The sequence below is a fragment of the Pelobates fuscus genome, chromosome 12 (assembly GCF_036172605.1).
Source record: "Pelobates fuscus isolate aPelFus1 chromosome 12, aPelFus1.pri, whole genome shotgun sequence".
In the NCBI taxonomy this organism is placed as follows: domain Eukaryota; kingdom Metazoa; phylum Chordata; class Amphibia; order Anura; family Pelobatidae; genus Pelobates; species Pelobates fuscus.
In genome coordinates, this window is record NC_086328.1 from 110,918,520 (window position 1) to 110,941,460 (window position 22,941).

General features: G+C 38.9%; 1 protein-coding gene across 1 annotated transcript in view; it reads left to right on the top strand.

Annotated features, from left to right (window-relative positions):
• Nucleotides 1-22,941, top strand: part of OTOG (otogelin) — a 211,484-nt gene that overhangs the window by 41,437 nt on the left and 147,106 nt on the right. The window contains exons 5-13 of the mRNA XM_063437518.1: nt 2,651-2,772; nt 3,574-3,779; nt 11,369-11,499; nt 12,577-12,683; nt 13,350-13,459; nt 13,927-14,052; nt 14,883-14,991; nt 19,037-19,083; nt 19,697-19,842. Coding sequence (XP_063293588.1) covers nt 2,651-2,772; nt 3,574-3,779; nt 11,369-11,499; nt 12,577-12,683; nt 13,350-13,459; nt 13,927-14,052; nt 14,883-14,991; nt 19,037-19,083; nt 19,697-19,842 — 1,104 coding nt within the window. The remainder of the gene's footprint in view (nt 1-2,650; nt 2,773-3,573; nt 3,780-11,368; nt 11,500-12,576; nt 12,684-13,349; nt 13,460-13,926; nt 14,053-14,882; nt 14,992-19,036; nt 19,084-19,696; nt 19,843-22,941) is intronic.

Here is a 22,941-nt window from a genome sequence, read left to right on the forward strand (position 1 = left end):
ATCTATCTATTTATCTATCTATTTATCTATCTATTTATCTGTATATCTTTTTTAAATGTTTTTTATAGAATTACAGGACACATCACTAAAATTAGAAAGGTGTGGTTGCAGAAAAAAACACTGACAACAAAACTTCATTAAAGACATAAATACAAAACAACTAACATATTTACAGATTTATGCAAATTTATTCATTTGCAAGAAAGGAATAGATTCAATAAATATAAAGTTATTCAATTGCAAGAAAGGAATAGATACAACATTAGCACACAGAGAAAAAAAAATATCTGCAACCTTTTTATTAAAGGGACTCTCCAGTGCCGGGAAAACATATCCGTTTTCCTGCCACTGCAGGACCGTGCAGTGCCCCCCTCCCTCCCACTCCCATCCCATGTTGCTGAAGGTGTTAAAACCTCTTAGTGACTTACCTGAATCCAGCGTCGATGTCCCTCGGAGCTGGGTCAGGCTCCGCCCACTTTCCACGCAATGGTCGCGCATGCGCATTAGACCTCCCCATAGGAAAGCATCCTATGGGGATTCCGGCGACTCTGGAGGTCCTTGTGCATAGTGTGAGGATGTCCAGCGTCGTTTAAGACACTTTTCGTGTTCTAAGAACATGGTAGTCCCTCTAGTGGCTGTCTGATAGACAGCCACTAGAGGAGCAATTAACCCTGCAAAGTAATTATTGCAGTTTATAAAAACAGCAATAATTACACTTGCAGGGTTAAGGGTGGTGGGAGTTGGCACCCAGACCACTCCAATTGCAGAAGTGGACTGGGTGCCTGGAGTGTCCCTTTAACTAAAATAGAAAACACAACTATTGTTCTTAAATAAATTCCTTGGTTATTACATCCCCTGTTACCTTTTGCAGTAATTTGTGCTCTAAAAACAAACTACTTTTTGATCCGTAGAGAGCTGGAAGACTTTCCATCCCTGATGTAGAGAACTAAAAAACATTAAACAGAGACAGGCGAAAAGAGGGAATGAATGGACCTTTCTAGCCAAATTTTTTTTTTTTTTTATCATTGTACTGAAAAGCAAGTCTTCAAAAATGATCAGTTATTATTATAAGTTCAATGTTCTTGAACCTGAATAAGTAAACGTACATTGTTAGCAAGTTGCTACCAAGTAGAGATCAAATGTTATCAGATCAACATCTGTTTTGTCTCCAGACCAGATATTGTATTATATTTGGTGGTAGTCATCTCTATCCATTAAAATAAATTGTACTTAAATGGCCTAATATTAAAGTTGATTGGCCGTGGCATATAATTTGATGTTCTTTATCCAAGAACAACACACATTTTCAGAAGATGAAGATTTAGATGATAATTTAATACATAATTGTTGAGATATTTTTTCTTTTTCTTTGAACTGTCATTTGTAATAACCGTAATTTTACTGTCATAGCCAAAGATATTCATAAAATTCTGGAATTCTGAGTTTTTTTCGTCCCTCTCCAGCCAAAGGACAATTACATATTTGAATGCTATAATGTTGGCAATACTTTTAACAGTTGTTCTTGACCTTTAAACCATTAGAAAATGGACCCATTCTTCATTTGTAAGATAGTTTAATTTTAAATACATTTTGTGTAAAAAATGTAGACACTTCCCTGTATCAAAAGTTTCTCTAGTGCAATAGGGAATTAGGGATACTAGCGGAACATTATTAGGGAACATTATATTGTGGACAATTGCACTGACGTATAATGAATATGATGTAGCTGTTTCTACAAGTTGAAAGCCAGTGAAATTAAATACAGAGTCATTCTTAACTCCCGTTTGTGCATTGCATGACTTAAAGGGACTTTCGTTTCCCAAATACAAGTGAAAAATAATCACAGTTTAATAGATATACCCCCAATGAAAAAACTGCATTCATTTAACTTATTCATTTTTTAATTGGGAGTTTATCTAAAACCAGCGTGCAAAAGCTGAAGGTTTCTTGCCTGCAGCCTTTGCAGCTAGGGGGTGTATCAAGGTTAATTTAGAAAAGTGCCAATTTCTATTGAAATCTGCACTTTTTGTAAAATGAAGAAAAGAGGACACACTTCTACATAGAGCACTCCAGCAAGCTTGCTGTAGTGGTAATGATGTCAGGAGTATCCTTGCCCTGTTTACCTTCTTACCTGAGTCCCACCAGATCCTTGATCTTCTTTGTAGACAAATTTGCGACATCCAGCTTCTGCAGAGCTACAAAACCAGATGCCGATCCTGCGATCCATTGATTGGCTGAGAGTGTCAGCTGATAGCCCTCAGCCAATCACTCAACATCTGTACATCAAAATTTGCACAGAATTGACATTAAGAAGCCCGGTACTCTTGTTTTTATTCTGATGACGCCACCATGATGCACCCAGAAGTGGAGTTACATCTTCAGCAGTAGAAGGCTTGATTTCTTTATGCTCAGTTTTTTTATCCTGAAATGCCGCACATATATATTCCATGACCGCTTCAAATGACCAAAGGGGTCATGGTGCTTTGAGTAACCCTTTAACTGCACTTTGTCAAAAGACGTTTGTGTCATCTGTCAGAATATAAGCATTGAGAGAAAAAAAGCTAAGAAAAAAACTACTTTTGTATCTTTGTAGATAAACAAATTTTATACAATCTGTTTTCCCATTATATCTCTTTTGTGTTTTATTAAGGCGCACAATGACCCTGATTGTCATTCCTTCCCATATTCCTGTAAACGCTCATTCGGTTTATATTTTTCTGGAGAAGGTGAAATAAAGCTTCAAAACCACAAGGTCCAACACAATAACCACAGGTGATTAATTTATTTCATGATTTCTGTATATTAAGAGTTATAAACACCTCATTAAATCCAACCTTCATAATGGTGTATTGGCATAACCAAAAATTTGTTTTTTATTTAACAAATATGTATTAGTGAGGTGTAAGAAATAAAATTAAATGTAAAAATCTACATCTCTTTATTCGGCAACCGGACATCTCCAGCCCCCTGTTAATCATTGTTATAAGCTCTGTCTTTTATGCTTGGCAGCCAGTATATAGAGAGCAGACAGAGAAGAGGAGAAATGAAACAATGTTTTTATTTCTTCCCCTCATTTGCATTGTGTGCCCTAAATATGCCTTACCTGGATTATGATGTCATTTGCTAAATCATTAACATAAATTAAAAATAAAATGGAGCATCTCTTAAAAGAAAGTTTAACACAAGATACAGGTGACTTTCAATGTTTTAATAAATGGTTTAAATTCCAGAGAAGTGATAGTTCCTCTGTGTCACACTGGAAACGATAATTATTGAATCTCACTTAAGAGTTCCCATAGTTATTTTACAGCATATTGTATGTAAAGACCAGGAGGGGAGGGATAGAGTAGAATATCTCATGTTCAAACCAAGTAAAGGATTGTTTAAAGGGGATCTAGAATTTCTAGAATGCTAGGGCAATATGGAACAGGACAGCAGCGGGTAACCCGTTAAATTAGATTGTTAGCTCTTTGAGCAAGACCTTCTTCACCTCTTGTCTCTGTTATTATTGTGTATGCCAATTACTTGTTCCCCATTGTATAATTGTAAATCTATGTTCTATTTTATTTATAGGGTGCAACTACCTTATAATGCTGCAAACCTCCAAATACAGAAAATATCTGGATATGTAATAATCAGACTGCAGTATGTGTTCACACTGGCGTGGGATGGGAAATCCTCAGTTTATATCAAGATGGGTCCAGATTATTTAGGGAAAACCCGTGGACTTTGTGGCAATAACAATGGAATTTTACAGGATGACCTTGTAACAAGCTACGGTGAGTTTAAACACAAAATGCATTACAGGGAAACACACAGATACAAGAACCGGGACATTGCCAACTGTAATGGGTATAGGGTCTGTAATGGGTGTAGAAGCTGAACGGGTTTTAAGCACTGTAGTGGGTTTAGGGGCTGCAGGAGATGTAGTGGGTGCATGCGATATAAGGCTGTAGTGGGTGCATGGGGTATAGGAGCTGTAGAGGATATAGGGGTTGAAGGAGGTGTAGGGGATATAGGGGCTGTAGTGGGTGTAGGGGCTATAGGGGTCTTAAGGGCTGCACAGGGTATAGTTGTTGCAGTGGGTGCAGGGGGTAATAGGAGCTGTAGCAAGTGCAGGGGGTAATAGGAGCTGAAGTAAGTGCAGGGGATATAGGGACTGTAGTGGTATAGTTAACACGGTATAGTGGGTGTAGGGGTATAGTGGGTGTAGGGTTTGCATGGGGTACAGGGGCTATAGAAAATGCAGGAGATATAGGGTTTATATTGGATATAGAGGCTGTAGTGGGTATAGAGACTATAGGGGTCTTAGGGGCTGCATGGGGTACAGGGGTTGTAGTGGATGCAGGCTGTAATAGGAGCTACAGTAAGTGCAGGGAGCACAGGGGCTGTAGTGAGTTGAGGGAATATAGGGGCTGTAGTGGGAGTAGGGGGGTAGGGCTGTAGTGAGTGAAGGGTCTATAGTGGGTGTAGGGGTTGCAGGGAGTATAGAGACTGTTGTAATTGCAGGGGATATAGGGTCTATAGTAGGTGTAGGGACTATAGTAGTGGTTGTAGGGGCTGCAGGGATTTTACGGGCTGTAGTGGGTATAGGGGCTGTAGTGGTTCTTGGGACAGAAGGGGGTAGAGGGGAATGAACAGGAGCTGTGATGGGGCAGTAGTTGAGAAAAGTATATATATTTTTAATTTAAAAAATTTATAATTTATTCCCTCCTCCACAAGCCTTACTGTTTGGCCAGAGAGGGCGGAATCCTAATCCCGAGTGGTCTGGCCGGCACAGACGCATGCTGTCTCCCACTGGCATCCGAGCTCATATACTGCATGCTGCCTGTAACACTGATCAGTGCAGCACCACATGGCTCACTGAACTCTGACACATGATCTCACTTTGTGCAGAACGAGCCACATGGAGCTGCCCTTATCAGTTTTACAGACAGCCGTCATTCTGTTTTCATATTCCAGCCATCATGATTTAATTTAAAAAGTTTTGCAAGTCGCATTGAGTTGCATGCTGCTCTCGAGCCTTAGATGACGTAGGATGTAAAGCATATCCAAAAAGTTCTGATAGAAAGCTGTGGAAGCACCAGGGTTGGCTATTATTGGCATTATATATATATATACATGTAATATTTTTTGGCATGTCCTATTATAGCAACCTAATATTTAAAGTTAGAAACTTAACTCACTTACTTGGGAAATATATTTATTTAAGTAGGAGGGAAAGAGGTTTGAATCGAAACAGGAGCGCCTCTTTAATTTGTGATATAACTTGTAAATGAATTCAGAAAAACAATATATATATATATATATATATATATATATATATTTGTGTAAGGTGCTTATGATAGTACAGTGTGAAATACCATAAATAAATGTAGGATAATGAAAAGAGCAAGTCGGTTGTGGTGTGCCGGAACCGACGATGAGGTAGGCCTGAGAAAGAAGAGGGCAAAAATTAAGTAATCAAATTTATTACAGACAACCAATACATGTACGTTTTCTCAACCAGACATGTTTTTGAAAGCATCCCTTAATTCTTGTATTGGGTTCAGTATGTACCGCGAGAAAGCGGATGACTTCCAGCACCCCAGTGTTTTGATAACATGAGTTGGGATGTTGACACTGGAGGCTGTGGACGCGGCTCCTATACGAAAGGAGTGCCCTGAGTACTTGGCTGCATTGAGGCCCAGTTGTGTGAGCAAGGACCTGACATAGGTCATGAAGGTTGTAGTGGTGAGTACTGAACCTTGTAGCTGTAGTAATGGTTGTAAGGGCAGCAAGTTATGATGCTGTATGTAGGCATCAAGAACCCTGACGGGACACCATCTGTTGTGCGTGGGATAGTACGAAATGATTACGGGTATGTGCTGACTGGTTTTGGAGTGAGGTAAAGTCAGGATGTAATGATCCATATGTTTTGTCAAGTGGGAATAGAGGAGGAAAGGAGTAGTTTGGGTCATGGAGGTTGTAGTGAATTCTTTCGGTCTTAGAAATCCATAGAAAGCTATGTATATTGCTGTTTTGATGATAGAATTTGTATTTGTGTCAAACGGTTTTAAGTCAAGCAGATTAGACAATGCTTTAAAGATATGGTTATCTATGGGTAGCCTATGGGCTGTATGTGTGGGTTCTTATTTCTGAATACCTCTGAGTATGGTCTTAATTTGGTGAGAGGCCATGAAACTGTTGTTATTTGGGTGTAAGATTAGCATGTGGTGTTGAATGCCAGTGAGTTTGATGGTGTTATGACATTTTAAGTTTAAGGTGGCAAAAGGAAGCAAACCTCAAAAAAGATGTCATAACAAATGGTTGCATGATGTTATGTTCCAGAAAGAATCTTTTGAATAGTGTGAAAGCTCTGTTGTAGGTTTTGTGTGTATTGTTTGAAAGTGCCAATTTGGACAATGTCCTGCTATGCTGCATGATGGTTTCTAGTCAAGTATGAGTTGTTGAAATGTTGGAGTGATGGTGGCTGTGGGTGCCGCTGACGGGAGTGCTTGAAGAAACGCCTGAAATTTAAAGCGAGACAAATTGTCAGCAGCTGTGTTACATACACCTGGAACATGGCAACAACATAGGAAAAAATTCTGACAAGCTTCCAACCAAGTTTCCTGAGAAATCTCATGATCGTATGGGATTTGGAATGACCTTTGTTGATGATGTGACAGGTTGCCTGGTTGTCTGAGTAACAACGCACTGGCATATTAGCCCATAAAGGACCCCATGCTACGGCAGCAGCCACGATGGGATAGATCTCAAAAAGAGCTGAGGTAGTGGAAAAACCTTCCAAATCCTGAACTGCTGAAGGCCAGCTGCCCCAAAGCCATTCGTTCCCAAAAAATGCTGCGAAACCAGTGGTAGATGCCGCATCTGATCAAATGGTAGGAGATGAGTCAGTCAATTGAGGGAGGAACATACTTTTACCATTCCAAGTGGATAAAAATCTCTTCCACGTGTTTAGATCTGCCGTAGCTTGGGTATCTAAGGACAACCTGTGCGTGTCATGTAGGAAAAGTGGGAAAAGATGCAATAGTCGTGATATAAAGGAGCGGCCTTGAGGTATCATGCGCATAGCAAAATTTAGTGATCCCAGCAGGGACTGTAGCTCTTTGCGGTTGCAAGTACCGAGCTGAAGGTAGCTGTTTATGTAAGTGAGAATATTCTCTATCTTATCGTGTGGTAGGCTTGCTTGCATTGTGGCGGAGTCTAATTGGATACCCAGAAAAGTGATAACCGTGTCTGGCCCCTCTGTTTTCTTAGGGGAGATAGGTACACCTAGTTGCTCAAATAGCTTAGTGGTAGCTTTGAGACTAGTAGGAGGGGAAGTATTCTCCTCGACCAGTAGGAAATCGTCCAGGTAATGTAATACCGTAGGGCATCTGGCTATGTTCAATAGTAACCAGCATAATGCTTCGGCAAATATGTCGAAAATAGCTGGGCTACTTTTGGACCCAAAAGTTAACCGGGAGAAAAAATAGTAGTTCCCGGACCACTTGATGCCATGCAGGTGCCACAGTGTGGGGTGGATTGGTAGTAATTTAAAGGCGTTAGTAATGTTGGTCTTACTGAGCCAGGCTCCAACCCCTGCTTGTATGATAGCGGTAATGGCGTGATCTATGGTGGTGTATTGCAGGGAGAATTCCTCAGAGGGTATGAGGGAATTAAGACTGGGGTTGGCCGATGAGTTGGGTGCCAATAAGTCAATGACGAGTCTCTGTTTTTGGGAAGATTTCCCTGTGACAATACCAATGGGGTTTGTGCGCCATTCTATGAATGGAGGAGTTTTGAAAGGCCCCAATACGAAGCCCTCAGCCACTTCTTGGGCTATGAGGGTGTCAACCGCTGTGGGGTTGTGTTGGGCGGATTGTAGATTAGGGCATTCCAGAGTTCCGGCTGGTATGTGTAGGATACCTGTATGGAAGCCTTCTGTTAAACCACAGATTAGAAAGTCTACTAGGTGTCTAGATAAGTTCTGAGACATAAATGCAGTGAATACTGGCATATTAATGGACGTTAGGTAAGGCTTGGAATACATTTTATTTGGACATATGGTCTTTGCATGTGCCCTAAAACATTTTGAACAGACATGCAATAGTCTACATCCACTGTAAAAATTATTGAAATTATTACATATCTGGGACTTGCCCAGAAACTTGATTGGGCGTCCCAGTTTGTCTATGGAGACATACATGCCATGTTATCCTCACTCATGGCCTCCATGAGTGAGGATAACATGGCATGTATGTCTCCTGGGTTGGACTGGCTACGTCCTTCCCCAGCATCCATGTTATTTGTAGATGTGCGTAGCAGTTTCAAAAGTTCTGCTTTCCTTGCTGTAGCGCGGTAGGGGATTTGTCGTCTCCTCAATTCCGTGGTTATACGCGGGATCGTCCAGGATCTGATCGATGCTGGACTAGCTAGCTCTCCTCCTTGTGTGGGAGTGACAGCTCTAGCTGGGGTGCTAGGCAGGGATAAATCCTCTACCCCTTCCTGAGACATACTATAAGCAAAACAATTAATTAGTGTATGAAAACCACCAAATTGTACTGGCAGGCTAGCTAGGCCGGATGGTGAAAACATTATACTTGTTTGGTGACAGATGAGGCCCTGCTAATTGCCAAGCGGCTTGAGAAGCTCTATCTATGCGTTGGCGCGAGGGGTTATTTAGGCCTCTCGGTGACTGTAAGACAGAAAACAGGGGAAGGGAGTGACAGGTGAGGCCCTCTCTATGCAGCATGCGAGGCGGCTAGCTAACGCGTGGCCCGATGGGTGTTTGCCTCTGAAAAGTTTGAGGCGGGTGTTGGCCTTGCGGGACCACTAACTGATGGCGACTGCCAAGATGGGGTAAATACCTATTGGGAAGCCTATGACCCTATTGCCAGCACTTTAACCTAGGGGGTCGAAATGAAATGTATGGTAGAATACCATATGAGCAGGTGTACGTACCTGGTAGTATGACAAATTCACAGGAAAAACTGTGTGGAGCAAATATATATAAGCTTGACAGCCTGAAATGGGTAAAAGAGAGTAGTATGATGAGTGTGGAAAGAAAACAGACTTATAGCCTGTAGCAGCAATGTTTTTATGGTTTGCTGGCGTATGATTGAAAATAAAATGTTGATACCATGGGAATAGATATGTGTTACTCAGAAATGTTGTCATGGCTTTAATAAGATATCTGAGGGAGGCCGTGGCCTATGTACCAACAACATATGTGTTATATAATAATGGTGTGTAAGGGAAACATAAATGTAAGTTATATATATATATGTATATTACTGTGCAGGAAACGTATGATTGGTTGGATCAGTACGTGTGATTCAACCCGAGTATGCATGAAAAGGAATTAAAGCCTTATGTGTCATGGTTAACAACAAAGAAATAAGGCCTGTAACGTAGGCTGATTTAATTGTAATGAAATGGATAATTTATGAAAAACTCCTGTAAGCGTTGGAGTCCAATGATCCATACAGAAATGTTAGCTGGTTTCATGCCCTTGATGTAATAAGTGATACCTTAAAATAGCAATGAAAATGGTCTGTCTATTCAAACAAGCAACTATTTAACCGAATGTATATACATGAAATGATGAAATGTAACTCACAAAACAGATCTATGTGAATACATAGCAGAATAACCGAATCTAGTATGAAGGGAACCAGAAGTTAGCATGAATAGCTTAAAAACGTATGCACTTTAATGCGAACAGCAATCGTGCATGAATATAACATGAATAAGTGCCGAACGGAAAACACAACCGAAATGATAATCGTTTCAATGAAGCAAGGGAAAACAGTTTGTGCGAAATGATCACTTCTCTAATACGCATAATTTAGCTGAACAATTTGTATGAAATGAAGCCGCGAAAAAGGCTATGTAATGCGACTGTGCAGAGGAAACCGTAAAGCGAGGACCCGTGCTGTACCGTGCGCCGTGGGAACTGATCCTGGCGTGACAGGTAGGTCTGACTTACGGTTTAGGAGTCCCTGGGACGCGATCTACGACGAAGACCCGGGTAAGAAGCTGGACGGGCGGAAAAGGCCTGCTAGAGGATTCCTGGACACAGCTTGCCGCGTCGAAACTCGTGGGTAAGAAAACCAAGATGGCGTCTGAGAGAACCCGGAAGTGGATCCTCATTCAACGCTGACCTCGAACGGTAAGGAGCAAGGTAAGGGCCTTAACCCCTTAAGGACACATGACATGTGTGACATGTCATGATTCCCTTTTATTCCAGAAGTTTGGTCCTTAAGGGGTTAAGTAGGCTAGGGGTAGCAAACCAGCACCTCCCACAAATCCAGGCAAAATTGCCTTAATAAATATATATATATATATACATTTTTTGCCCATGCACATCCCTAAAGACAACCCCAAGTAACACAGACAGAAACTAACCAAAGGCCTAGACCAGTAACCTGGAGCCCTGGATCCATTTCCCACCCATATATATTTCTACCCCATCTTTCTTCTTCTCCTATGCTTATACCTGCAACACTGATTATCACAAACAATGACGAGGCACACAGTCTTTAACAAAATAAAAAACACCACCTACAACACTCGTCAAAGGCACTATGGCATTGCAGGTTTGGTTTGCATATGTGCGTTAATGTTCATTTATATCTATGTAAAAAACAAAAAAAATTGTTGTCTGTGTGCATTTTGTACATATTGAAAAAAATGATGACCCTCCACAATGGCAACAGTAGTATATGATAACTTAAATTGTAAACCTTGTTTGTAAGATACACAATGTAATCAACTTGGCAACATACTGTACTATATGTCTTGATCTGTCTGATGGCAAACCAAATTAAGGAATTCTAAAAATATATTTTTTTAAATTGTGATATTGTTCAATATATTGATATATTTTTAAATAGTATCTATATTTTTAATTTTACTAGTTTGAAAAAATGTATAAAAAATTTATAAAAACAATACTGAATCATTTGAAAGGCATATACAAAAATATTACATTGAGGACTAAGTTAGAATGTTTTTCCATCTTATTATTATTATTTATATAGCGTCAACAAATTCTGCAGCGATTTGCGAGTTATTTGAGCATAACGTTTCCTATTCAGTTTGCAATTCACTACAACTCATTGTTTTGTGAATGAACCCCACACACTAATGACTACCCCTGAATACGTCAGAGGAGATCATTACTAATAGCTTACAAAATGTCCTAGATAATCTCTACTGATTTCATGTAATCTGGGAATTTCTCACGGAAGGAGCAGATAGAAAAGTGGGCGGAGCCTGATCACCTTTTAGTGGCAAGTAGAATATTTCTTAATCTGTCTGTAGATGTATGATTGATACATTATTGAAACCCATTAATTGAATTTTCTATGTTTCTTTTCAGGAAAACAGACAGAAAATGTCGAAGAATTTGTAAATAGCTGGAGAGAGAACATTCCACATGAAGAATCTCTTTATGGGGTTATCTCTTTTTATGAACCACCATGTCCAAAACAAAATCATCATGTAAATATGGTGAGTGCATATAAAGACACGTCTTACATCTTTCCTTTAGAATATTCTTTATCATCCTGTAATTCTGGTGTCCTGATCCAATCTATCTTGCAAAGTATCAAAAATCTTACCGATCTCTACACATACTCCATTCACTGCCACGCAGTTGCCTAAAACCTTAGTAACACAGTCAAAAATAATTGATATTTGACTGGCATGATTTTCAAAATGTTAATTTTTATTACCTCTAATACATGCAGAGTTTAGAAACAGAACAATTAGTTTCTTTAGCAATGACTAGTTCCCCAACGTCAGATGTAAGACTCACTGGACTGTATTTACCTAAATACACCTTAAAGGAGAATGTCATATCCTAGGAAATATTTACTTTATAATTAAGAAGACACATGTTTATGTTCAGAAGTTTGTAAATTCACTTTGGGAATCAATGTTAGGAAATGTGTGTGGCAGTGTAAAACCCTTTCAGGAGGTACATATGTGGCCAAATCTGGGCACACTATGTGGGGTCCCAGATGAAACTTGTTTTTCACTGAAGTGAGAATTGATAGAAAATGTAAAGAAAGTAGACTTGTGCATGGAAAAATTTTTAGGTTAATCAAATTTTTTTAAATGTTTTTTTTGGATTGGAAGAAATTCAGCCGAAAATAATTTGGTTGGCTGCAAATTCTATTTGGTTTGAAAAATATGTCGGGGGAAGGTTATATTGACTTAACTAAACCTGTCCCTCGCAGGCACAACCATTTTCTTTTGACTTGTCCCAAGAGCAGACATCACTGCTGCACACTCATGCATGTGCGAGAGTACAGAATTGAGGTCTTTGGACAACCACACGGGACTATAAGATCCTCCATAGACACAGCTAATAGCTCTGCATCTGTCATTGTGACAGCTGGAAGACAGTTTGACAATTTTGGCCTTAAGTTTCAAATTCACTTTGAATTCTTTAGGAATTCCCAACAATTTTCACTTTAGTAAATAATCATGTGAGAGTTTAGATAAGCCAGATTAAAAGATGTTACACGTCATTGTTCTATGTATTACAGTTTTTAGAAGGATAATACTCTCTTCTCTCTCTAGATTGCTAATTCTTTGTGCAGTTCACTTTTACAATCTCCATTTGAAAGTTGTCATGAGTCCGTGAGTCCTTCTCCATTCCTGGCCAGCTGTACAAATGATTTGTGTATGTAAGTAACCAGCTGTGTACGGGAACCACCATGTTTGGCACAAACACTTGTAGCAGGGTTAAACATTCTCAAACCATGGAACTTCTCCTTTTCAATTACATTTCTTTTCATTTCAAATGTTGACTTGATGTTTTCATCATGTCAAATTTACAATTTGAGTTGCAAGACAAAATTAGCCTTTTGATTAGGAATCTGGGCCTAATAACAAAGCAATTGAGTGTATGTAAAAGATAAAAAAAAAAAAGGCAAATACACAAAACTCATTGGAATTTGCCAGGAGACCACAGGGGATGAGTAATAAGAGACCTTCTCTATTCCTAAAAAAAAAAAAAAAAAAAAAAATTGGCTATGGAGGAACATAACAGAGTTTGTGGCTTTGAGGTTTTTTTTTAAAATTGAAAGCAGTGCCAAATACAGCATGATATAGGGCCTACCATGCTCTAGCTCAGGCATAGGCAACCTTCGGCACTCCAGATGTTGTGAACTACATCCCCCATAATGCCCTTACACCCATAATGCTGACAAAGCATCGTGGGAGGTGTAGTCCAAAACATCTGGAGTGTCGAAGGTTGCCTATAACTGCTCAAGCTGGTTCCTCTTCAATCAGTAATTGGACAAAATATTTGAATAATATCTTTCTTTTTTTAAAATTGTGTGATAAACAAGGTCTGAAGGAGACATAGCGTCTTGGTGTAGAGCTTTAACAGAATACGCCAGAGCATGCGCCCAAGCTGGCAACCCACTACCAGACTGGAGGATGATGTATACACAATGTGGTAAGCAACATTTTGTATATGATGTCTGCATGTGAGAGGGAAATGTTCTATTACATATGTTTTCTATTTATATTCTCCATGAACAATTAATAAAAATGTATATTGGTAAATTGGAATCTTATGTGTGAAATTCAGCTTATGTAAAAGAACACAGTTCAAGAAGTTCCAAAAATATCATTTACATTTTTTGAACTATTTCAAGACTTTTCAAGAAGATAAGTCTGCTGTTTCTTAATTTTTCATTGCTGATCTTTATTTAGTCAGTGACCATCGTTTAAATTCTTATTCTGTTCTGATTAGATAAAAAGACTTGGAGGTTTGTCCACTAATGAGTCCATTATACTATTAAATGATAATACTGGTGCTATTCTCTCACATGCCTTGCAGTTTCCAGACTTTATTGAGTCCGTTAAGGACTCAGGTCTAAGTTTCATATGATGCTATAGGTTTGCACTTTTCCTTAACAGAGATCACGTGTGAGAATGATTTAGTCTACAGTGAGTGCATCAACTGCTGCCCAAGCTCCTGTCAACAGAGGAAGTCATGCATCGACAATGAAATTGCCTGTGTGGATGGCTGTTACTGCCCGGAAGGTATTTTAGAATTTCCTGTTTTTTATATTCTAGATTTTTTTAAATTCAATTATATTTAACTTTGGCCCCAAGTTAATATTTCTGAATAAGCTTTTCAAATGATTCAATATTTTTGGATGAACATTTAAAACAATTTAATATTAAAAAAAAAATATTTTAATATTTTGATTATTTTGTCATATTTTTTTGACAAATTTATATATTTGATATATATGATATATTTTTGATATTTTAATGTTTTAAAGTTTACCAAAAATATTGAATAGTTTGAAAAGCTTATTCAAAATTATTTAATTGAGGCCTTTTTCTTTTCTCCATCAGTTCTGGGATTTATTCCACTAAAGGAGGACTTCAAAATTAAAAGTGCCACCTAAATCCTACCTTCCTATGAGCTAGAAGATTTATTATTGTTACTATTTTTGTTTTTTATTATACCAGGCACTTTTTAAAACAATTATTTTGTGTGTTAAAATAGAAAGAGCTTGTATGACCATTTAAAGAGGAATAAATATATTATTGATGTATGTGACTTTTATAAAATTAAATTAATAAAGCTAATAAAAAAGTCATTAGCAAAATGAAACGTTATTTTTATCAAAATATTTTTTTCAGGATTAACACACCACCACCACCACATGGATTGGCTCTTTGCAGCTTGTGTGTGTTTTTTACAGCATAATAAAGTGCATTGAACACAATTAGGTGATTTTGTGTTCATTTATTATTTGACATATATGCTATATTACTAAATAGTTAAAGTAAAAAAAAAAGTAAAAAAAAAGTAAATAATTGCCATTTCGAACCCTAAAATTAATATCTTTTTTTAACAGGCTTGATTTTTGAAAATGATGAATGTGTTCAACCTTCTGAGTGCCCCTGTGACTTTCATGGCACATCATATCATGCTGGTTCCGTGGTTCAAGATCAATGCAATAACTGGTGAGCTATAAAATCATAGGGCAGTGGATAATCCCTGTATACCTTTTAATAGATATGTGTGTATCTACATGAGGTCTGTCCGGATAAGGTCCATCCATTGTTAATATACCAAGAGCAGGTTGTGCGATATCAATGTAACTAGGCAGCCAAGGAGAGTGGACTGGTATTTGCATGTGTTAACAATGACGACTTCACTGTACTAGTCAGTGGGGGTGCTAGTGAGTGAGCATGTGTACTGCGTGGCTGTCACATTCAAAATGACTGAGCTAGTAGAGCAACAAATCTGCATCAAAGTTTGTGTTACATGATGATTCAGAAGACTTTCAGGGACAATGCAATGAGTGCAACGAAAAAAAAGTGTGGCACAAACCCTTGAAAGATGGTCGAAAATCTGTTGAAAGATCTGGCTTTTACCAAAACTAAAAGGGGGGGTTAACTATAAATAGGACAATTACAAGAAACCTTACAGGAACGATAGGTTAAAGAGGACCCTGCTCAAACGTGCTTACAGTCTATAAGAGGTGGGGTGTAAAACACAATATGACAGGAAATGGCAATCAGATAAGGTGGGAGTGAAGCAGAGCTGGAGGAGAGAGTAGAGTGCTGCCCTTTAGGAGAGAGCCAGAGACAGGTATGTGAAGTAGCGGTTATTCTGTGTAGCCATTTTCTTTCGGAAAGAGATGTGTTTTAAAGCACTTCTTAAATGATTGAAGACTAGGGGGGAGTCTGATAGCGGTAGGCAGGCTATTCCATAGGAAGAGTCGCCCATGAAAAGTCCTGCAAGCATGAGTTGGCCGTACACATGCGAGCAGTGGACAGCAGAAGGTCATGGGAAGAGTGGAGAGACCGAGAAGGGGCATGCCTATGTATCTGTGAAGAGATATAAGAGGGGTTAGAATTGGTCAATGCCTTATAGGTATGGGTTAGCACTTTGAATGGACTCCTATAGGATACAGGAAGCCAATGTAAGGACTGACAGAGTGGTGAGGTGTGAGAGGACCGACTAGAGAGGAAAATTAGTCTGGTATGAGCATTCATTATAGACTGTAGCGGGGCAATACAGTTTTAGGGAAGACCAATTAGGAGAGGGTTACAATAATCCATGTAGGAAATTACTAGAGCACGGACAAGCTCCTTAGTAGCATTTTGCGTAAACAAGGGGCGGATGCGGGCTATGGTTTTAAGATGGAATCTACAGGACTTAGTAACATGATGGATGTGAGGCTCAAAGGTGAGGTCAGAATCAAGCATGACACCAAGACAGCATGCTTGCAAGGATGGACTGATGTGGATACCACTAACTTGAAGGGAGAGTGGAAGAGGAGGATCAGTATTAGGAGGAGGAAACACAAGGAGCTCAGTTTTAGAGATATTTAATTTCAGAAAGAGGGAGGACATCCAGTCAGAGATGGAAGAAAGGCAAGCAGTGACACGTTGCAGGACGGTAGGGGAGAGATCCGGGGAGGAGAGATATATCTGGGTGTCATCAGTGTACAAGTGGTAGTGGAATCCAAAGGAGGTGGCAGCCAGATTGAAGAGGGTCAAGGAGAGAGTTGAAATTGAGGAAGTGACACATACGGGTAAAGACAAGTCTTTCCAGAAGATTTGAGGAAAAAGGGAGCAGGGATATGGGACGATGGTTAGAGTGGGAGGACGGATAGAGAGATTTGTTTTCAGGATAGGTACTACAGTGGCTTGTTTAAGGTCAGCAGGGACAATGCCAGAATAGAGAGAGCAGTTAAAGCCGTGTGTTAAGGAAGGCACAAGACAAGCGGAGAGAGATCTGATAAGGTGAGATGGGACAGGATCGTGCGGGCAAGTGGTGGGGCGAGAGGAAAGGAGAAGCGCAGCCATCTCTTGTTCAGTAGCCAGGGAGAAAGTCTGAAGGGTAGGAAAGGCATGGTCTACATGTGGTTGAGAATGAGAAAGGCAAGGTGGGGAGAATTATTTCCTTAGCTTTTCAATCTTTTCTGTAAAGTAGTATGCAAAGCTATCGGCTCTAAGGTTAGGTTGAGGGGTGGCCACAGCAGGGCGAAGAAGAGAGTTAAATGTGTCAAAGAGATTCCTGGGATTGCGGGAGCATGAACTAATGAGACAGAAAAAGTATGACTGTTTGGCGATGGCAAGAGCTGCGCTGTATGAACACAATATGAATCTATAATGGAGAAAATCTGACTGGGTGCAAGACTTCCTCCAGAAGCGTTAAGCACAATGGGAGCATCTTTGCAGGTAGCATGTTGATTTAGTATGCCACAGTTGGGGGCGTGTCCTCCTCGAGGTGCATGTTTGGAGCGGGGCTGCAGTGTTCAAGGCAGAGGTGAGGGTAGTGTTAAATGTGGAGATGGCCAATGAGGGACAGAAGAGGGAAGAGATGACAACCATCAGCTGACAGCATCAGCTGAAACAACATCAGCTGACAGCTGCTGGAAGTCAATAGAATAAAGGTTCCTCCTGAGTTGAAGGGGGTTAGGCTGAGGTTGTTGTGTGAAGGGGTATTCAAGACCAAATCATAAGAGATGGTTGTCAGAGAGGGGAAATTGAGTGTTGGAGTTATTAGACACTGTACATGCATAAGAGAAAATTACTTTGAGGGTAATTCCAGTTACTTTGGTTGGAGAATTAGCCCAAGGGAGGAAGCAATTGAAACTAGTTCAGAGGCTGCTGAGGTCAGGGGTGGGTTTATGGGAATATTGAAGTCCACAAAAATTAGGGATGGTATGTTAGAGGAGAGGAGGTAGGGAAGCCAGGCAGCAAAGTGGTCAAGGAAGAGGAGAGGGTAACCAGAGGGGCGAGAAATAACTGCAATGTTAGCAGAGAAGGGTTTGAAAAGGTGAATCAAATGGATTTTAAATGATGAGAAGGAGAGGGAGGGTGGGGTGGGTAGAGGTTTGAAGAAGCAGTGAGGCGAGAGTAGAAACCCTAAACGACCACCTTTACATTCAGAGTGTCTTGGGTTGTGGATAAGTTGAAGGCCACCAAAAGAGTGTCAGAGGGGGGTAGCAGTGTCAGAGGGGGAGAGCCATGTTTCTGTTAAGGCTAGTAAGTCTAGGGAATGAGAGATGAAGATGTCGTGGACAGCAGTGGATTTTGTAATATTGCAAACAGAGTGTGCATTCCAGAGGGCAGTATTGAAGGAGGATTTAGAGGAAGAGTAACATGAGATGGGTATAATATTGGTGTGGTACCTTGAGTAAGTACATGTTGGGTTTGCTGAGGTGGGACGGGGAGAGACATCATCAGCTGCTAGAAGCAGAAGGATAGAAAGGAAGTGAATGTGGGAGTAGGATTTAAATGTTTTGTAAGAGGGTATGTATATAGAGGATTTGGGAGGGGTTGCTGGAGATAGGCTGCAAAGGTATACGTAGAGTGCATGGGATGAATAGAGAGGGGAGTAAAGTGGGAGCAATGAAGATGGTGTCACCAGGGAAGTTAGAGAAGTTAGAGTGTAAGTAAAAAATAGAAGGGAGAACATTATTTCGAGAAAATGTATTTTGTTGTATAGATATGAAGATTATACATTTATACACATATATAATACAATGAATATATACACACATGCACACATACCTATGAGTGTTTAAACCATGATTAAGCATGCAGTTTGGTAACAGAGGGATTTCAAGTGAGGAGAGGTTAGTGATTTGATTGGTGTGTTTTGAAAACCAGCCGATCTGCACTATCTATAAGTATTGTAATGACCATTGGGTGGGCAGCCTTCCAGAGATGATACCTCTGCTTAGGTTTTTCTGCAGTGTTTTTTTTTAGTTCTGGGTGTTGCTTATCAATGCTGTTATTTGGTGCCCAGTCTCTGCTTATACTTTTCTATATATATAGATGTCTGTTATAAATGTATACATTTAGTAAGTTAAACCATTACCCATGTACCGGGCCCCTCATTTTCATATAATTGTTTTTTAGTAAAAGCATATTGTTTCTTTAAGACGTAAAAAAATAAAATAAATATACATTATAAAAATAAATTATAGAAGATAAATAGATATAATAATATAAGTCTGCATTTTTAATTTCCATTTTTTATTCCCAGCACATGCACTGGAGGAAAATGGGTTTGCACTGAGAATGTATGTCCTGGTGAGTATTAATTTTTTTGCATCCATAAAATCAATGAGCTTGATGTTTCTTTCTTCACAGACTATGCACCCATCTCCTATACATGTATGTATATGTGTGGATGTATATGCTAGTTTGAATGTAACTAAATGTATGTGTATATGCATGTTTATTTGTATATATGCATTTGTGTGTGTGAGTGTGTGTGCATTACACTTGTGCACAGTAAACATTTTCAGTTCTTCCAACTTTAACTTTAACTTTTGATTAAATAATTATTGGTTAATTTAAAAAAATTGGTTCAGTTTGAAAAAAAATTAATATTGACTGGGAAGCCCTACAATCAAGACCAAACGTGCCTATAGTATTGATTTAAATAGCTGTAAATTTGTGATTCAAGTTAAATGGTCCGGCTATTGCGCTATTCAGTTTGTTCCGAATTCAGGTGAAGTTCTCTTTGGCATTCAGAAGAATACTGATTGTTCCATATTGGCTGAACCAATTATCCAAGTTTAGTGTGTATGTGTTTCTATTCTGCGATGGACTGTGCTATAATAGATACATCTGGTATTAAATGCAGATCTCTTAAAACAATATATGAATGTATTCTCTGTCTCATGTTATTGTTTGCCAGCGGAATGTGCCATCACTGGAGATATTCACATGATCACATTTGATGGGAGAAAATACACCTTTCAAGCTCCGTGCCAATATATTTTAGCAAAAAGTCGGACATCTGGAGTATTTACAGTCACTTTGCAGAATAGCCTCTGTGGACAGGTAGGACTAATTCAAGACACAGGAAACTAACCGATAATCAATAGAACATAATATCCATCTACACATATGAGAATATATAAATATACACAAAATAGCAGCAAATTACAATGAGAAAGTCTGATGTATTATAGGAAATATTTGCTTGCAACTTGAAGAGGCACAACAGTCTTTTTTAACAGCTTTTTATTTTGCTGCAAAATTAGTTATGTAGGTGATGTATTATAAGTGAATATTGATGAGTGGAAGAAAAGAGATTTAGCCTAAGGTAAAGGAAATAAAATAAACTGTTATTATAAAAGTAAGAACAATAAGGATGTGGAATTTTCTGCCTGAAGAGATAGTTTTATCAGAGTCTGTACAGATGGTTAGACAGCAACTAGATGAAATCTTGCAAAAACACAATATTCAGAGATTTAAATTTGAATATATTCTTGATTCAAGTAGAGATCTAACTACAACGCCTAGAAACCCTTACTCTGCTGTAGTGATTGTAATGCTACGAGTACCCTGGCCCCCTTAGCAATGGTTTGCCACTGTAGCTGGGTTCCCACCAGGCTCTGTAGCTCCCTTTCACCATTCACTGGCTGAGAGCATCGGATGACCGCTCTCAACCAATGAATGCAATTCCGAGCAATGAAAGTTGCACTAAATGGACATTAGGGGTGTTTAACTCTAGATGTGTTAGATTCCATATGAAACATAGAACATACAAACTCCAGGCATTTTGACAACTTTAAATTGCTGAAGTAGTCATGGTCATGCTTAGATTAACTCTCGAAGCACTGCCTAAGGGAAATGCTCAGCTGTGTTTTAAAAGGTGTGATAAGAATCAGTCAGTTCCTGTTTTAACAAGAGCCGATTGAAAGCCTTGGAGAGCCAGGAGTTTTTTAAGAAATCTATGAACTTCTAATTTATCTTTTTAATTGTCTGGTTATTAACCCCTTAAGGACACAACTTCTGGAATAAAAGGGAATCATGACGGAATATGTCCGTCTTGTGTCCTTAAGGGGTTAATGATTACTTGAGTTTGTTCTGTTTTTCAAAATACATATCGGCATTATAATGCATCAAAATGCATGGCTTTGGTACTGTACAACTTTTTGTATTTTGTTTCTGTCTTTTCTTAGCAAGAGCTAAAGAGAGCTACGTCCTCAACATTTAGGAAGAACAATCTAATGATATTTAATTGATGTAAAGAATATTTTATAAAATGTCAAGATACCCTTTCAGTTAAACTGGAATACAGTATTTGATAGCATAGGATATTTGTTCATAATGGCTGCCGTTTTAAAACCAGTGAACCAAATAAAAAATGTCAACATGCTAGTTTTTATGCTCAATTGATTCATGTCACATTTTTTCAGTTGACAAATTTACTTTAACTCAATGGTCTGAAGGCAGTGGACATTGTTCATTCATTGCTGCCTCTTCGGTAGTCAGTAGGATTTGTGTGGTCGATCCGAGACCCAGCTCATCAATACACTGTATATCCATTTCAACAGATTATCCTGCTATCATTTAGTATATTACCTGCTACAGTGACTATGATGAAACCTTTATTGTTCTCCAAAAGTAACTGCTACTGCTTAATTTACTGTCCTTGCCTATACTAGATCTAGTAATTGAATGCATTTAAGATAGTCACCAACTCATTATCTCCGACTTTGGAGATGAAGGATAATGCAACGATGAGCAGTATTTATTTTACAGTATGGTTTTTCAGACAAGGATTTAATTTCTGAAAGTCTTTCTTGGGGAAACCAAGAGCTCGGAACAGGGAAATGAATTCTGTTACAATTGTGGCAGAAAAATAACATCAAATAGGAAAAGTCCAAGACACTAAAACCGTGAGTTGTTTTTAAGCCACATCACAAAGCCTCTAGTCATCCTTTCGATCTTGGTGACATAAAATGTCATCAGGCTATAAGTGGCTTCAGAATTATGTGAAATTTTGCTAAAGCACTTTCTGGAAAGCAAATCAGAAGAGCGATCAGTGCTGCTTAACCTTATTGTGGTTTCATGTATCTGCATCAGTGTCTTTGTAGTTTGTGGGTTTTTTTGAGATGAGAAGAGTTTTGAAGATAGGAATTTTTTTGTCAAGTACTCAGCAAGAGAGACAGCAGCCCATGTGAAAACACCTGCTGAGAATAGCCCGAGGCAAACCTATGAAAGAATTGATTCATGAGCACAGAGAATTATTGTCATCTAGGATTTCGTCTTTTCACAAGCAATTGACGATGAAAGTGGCTATCTTTACACCATAGGTTAAGATAAATAGCCGGTACATACATGGTTTACAGGTATTTTTGTCTAATGAAAGTGACATCTTAAAAAACAGGACAGGTAAAGATATCCAAAGCTTTATGGTGTTCATCACTAGATCTTTCTTATAGCCTCAGAATTCCAGGATCTTACATGGTGAAAAGATCACAAAGGTTCTATCCTAAAGTATTGTATCTTGGATGACACATTTGGAGTGATGATGGAGGCTGGTATCCACAGTTAGAGTTTTGTTGTATCCTCATGAATCCAAGTTTACAGCATAAATGGAGCAAAGATGTTCTAACTTTAAGACCTCTCTGACTGTCAGATGATACATTGTGAGGGAAGATGAAGATTATGATGAGCTACTAACGCTTTCAAAAAATATTTTAAAAGGCAATGATATTAGTCTGGACAAGGCCTGATTGTTGATTACTACTTGGAAATTAATGATCTCTGCATTAGAAGTGATTATTTATTATTATTATTATTATTATTATTTTAAGTTTTTAAACTTTATTTATCAATTGTATATAGTGAAATACATGTTTGAAGATTTAGATATCGTGATGAAAACATTTTAAGATATAAAAGTGAACATTGTTTCACTGTATCATCGGTATACAACAATTCGCTATGTACTTCATCTATGACATTGTTTAGTCTGTATAGTTCCCTAGCAAGTTAATAGACCCTGGTTGGTGATGTCCCTTTTCTACTCGGTGGAGTGTGTTGGGGACTGTCACGCTGTGAGCGCGCGGTAGTAGGTTGCTTGCACTCTAGGGGCGTATAGGTAAGTCGATGATTCATTATCGTGTTTGGTACCTCTTAGGAAGT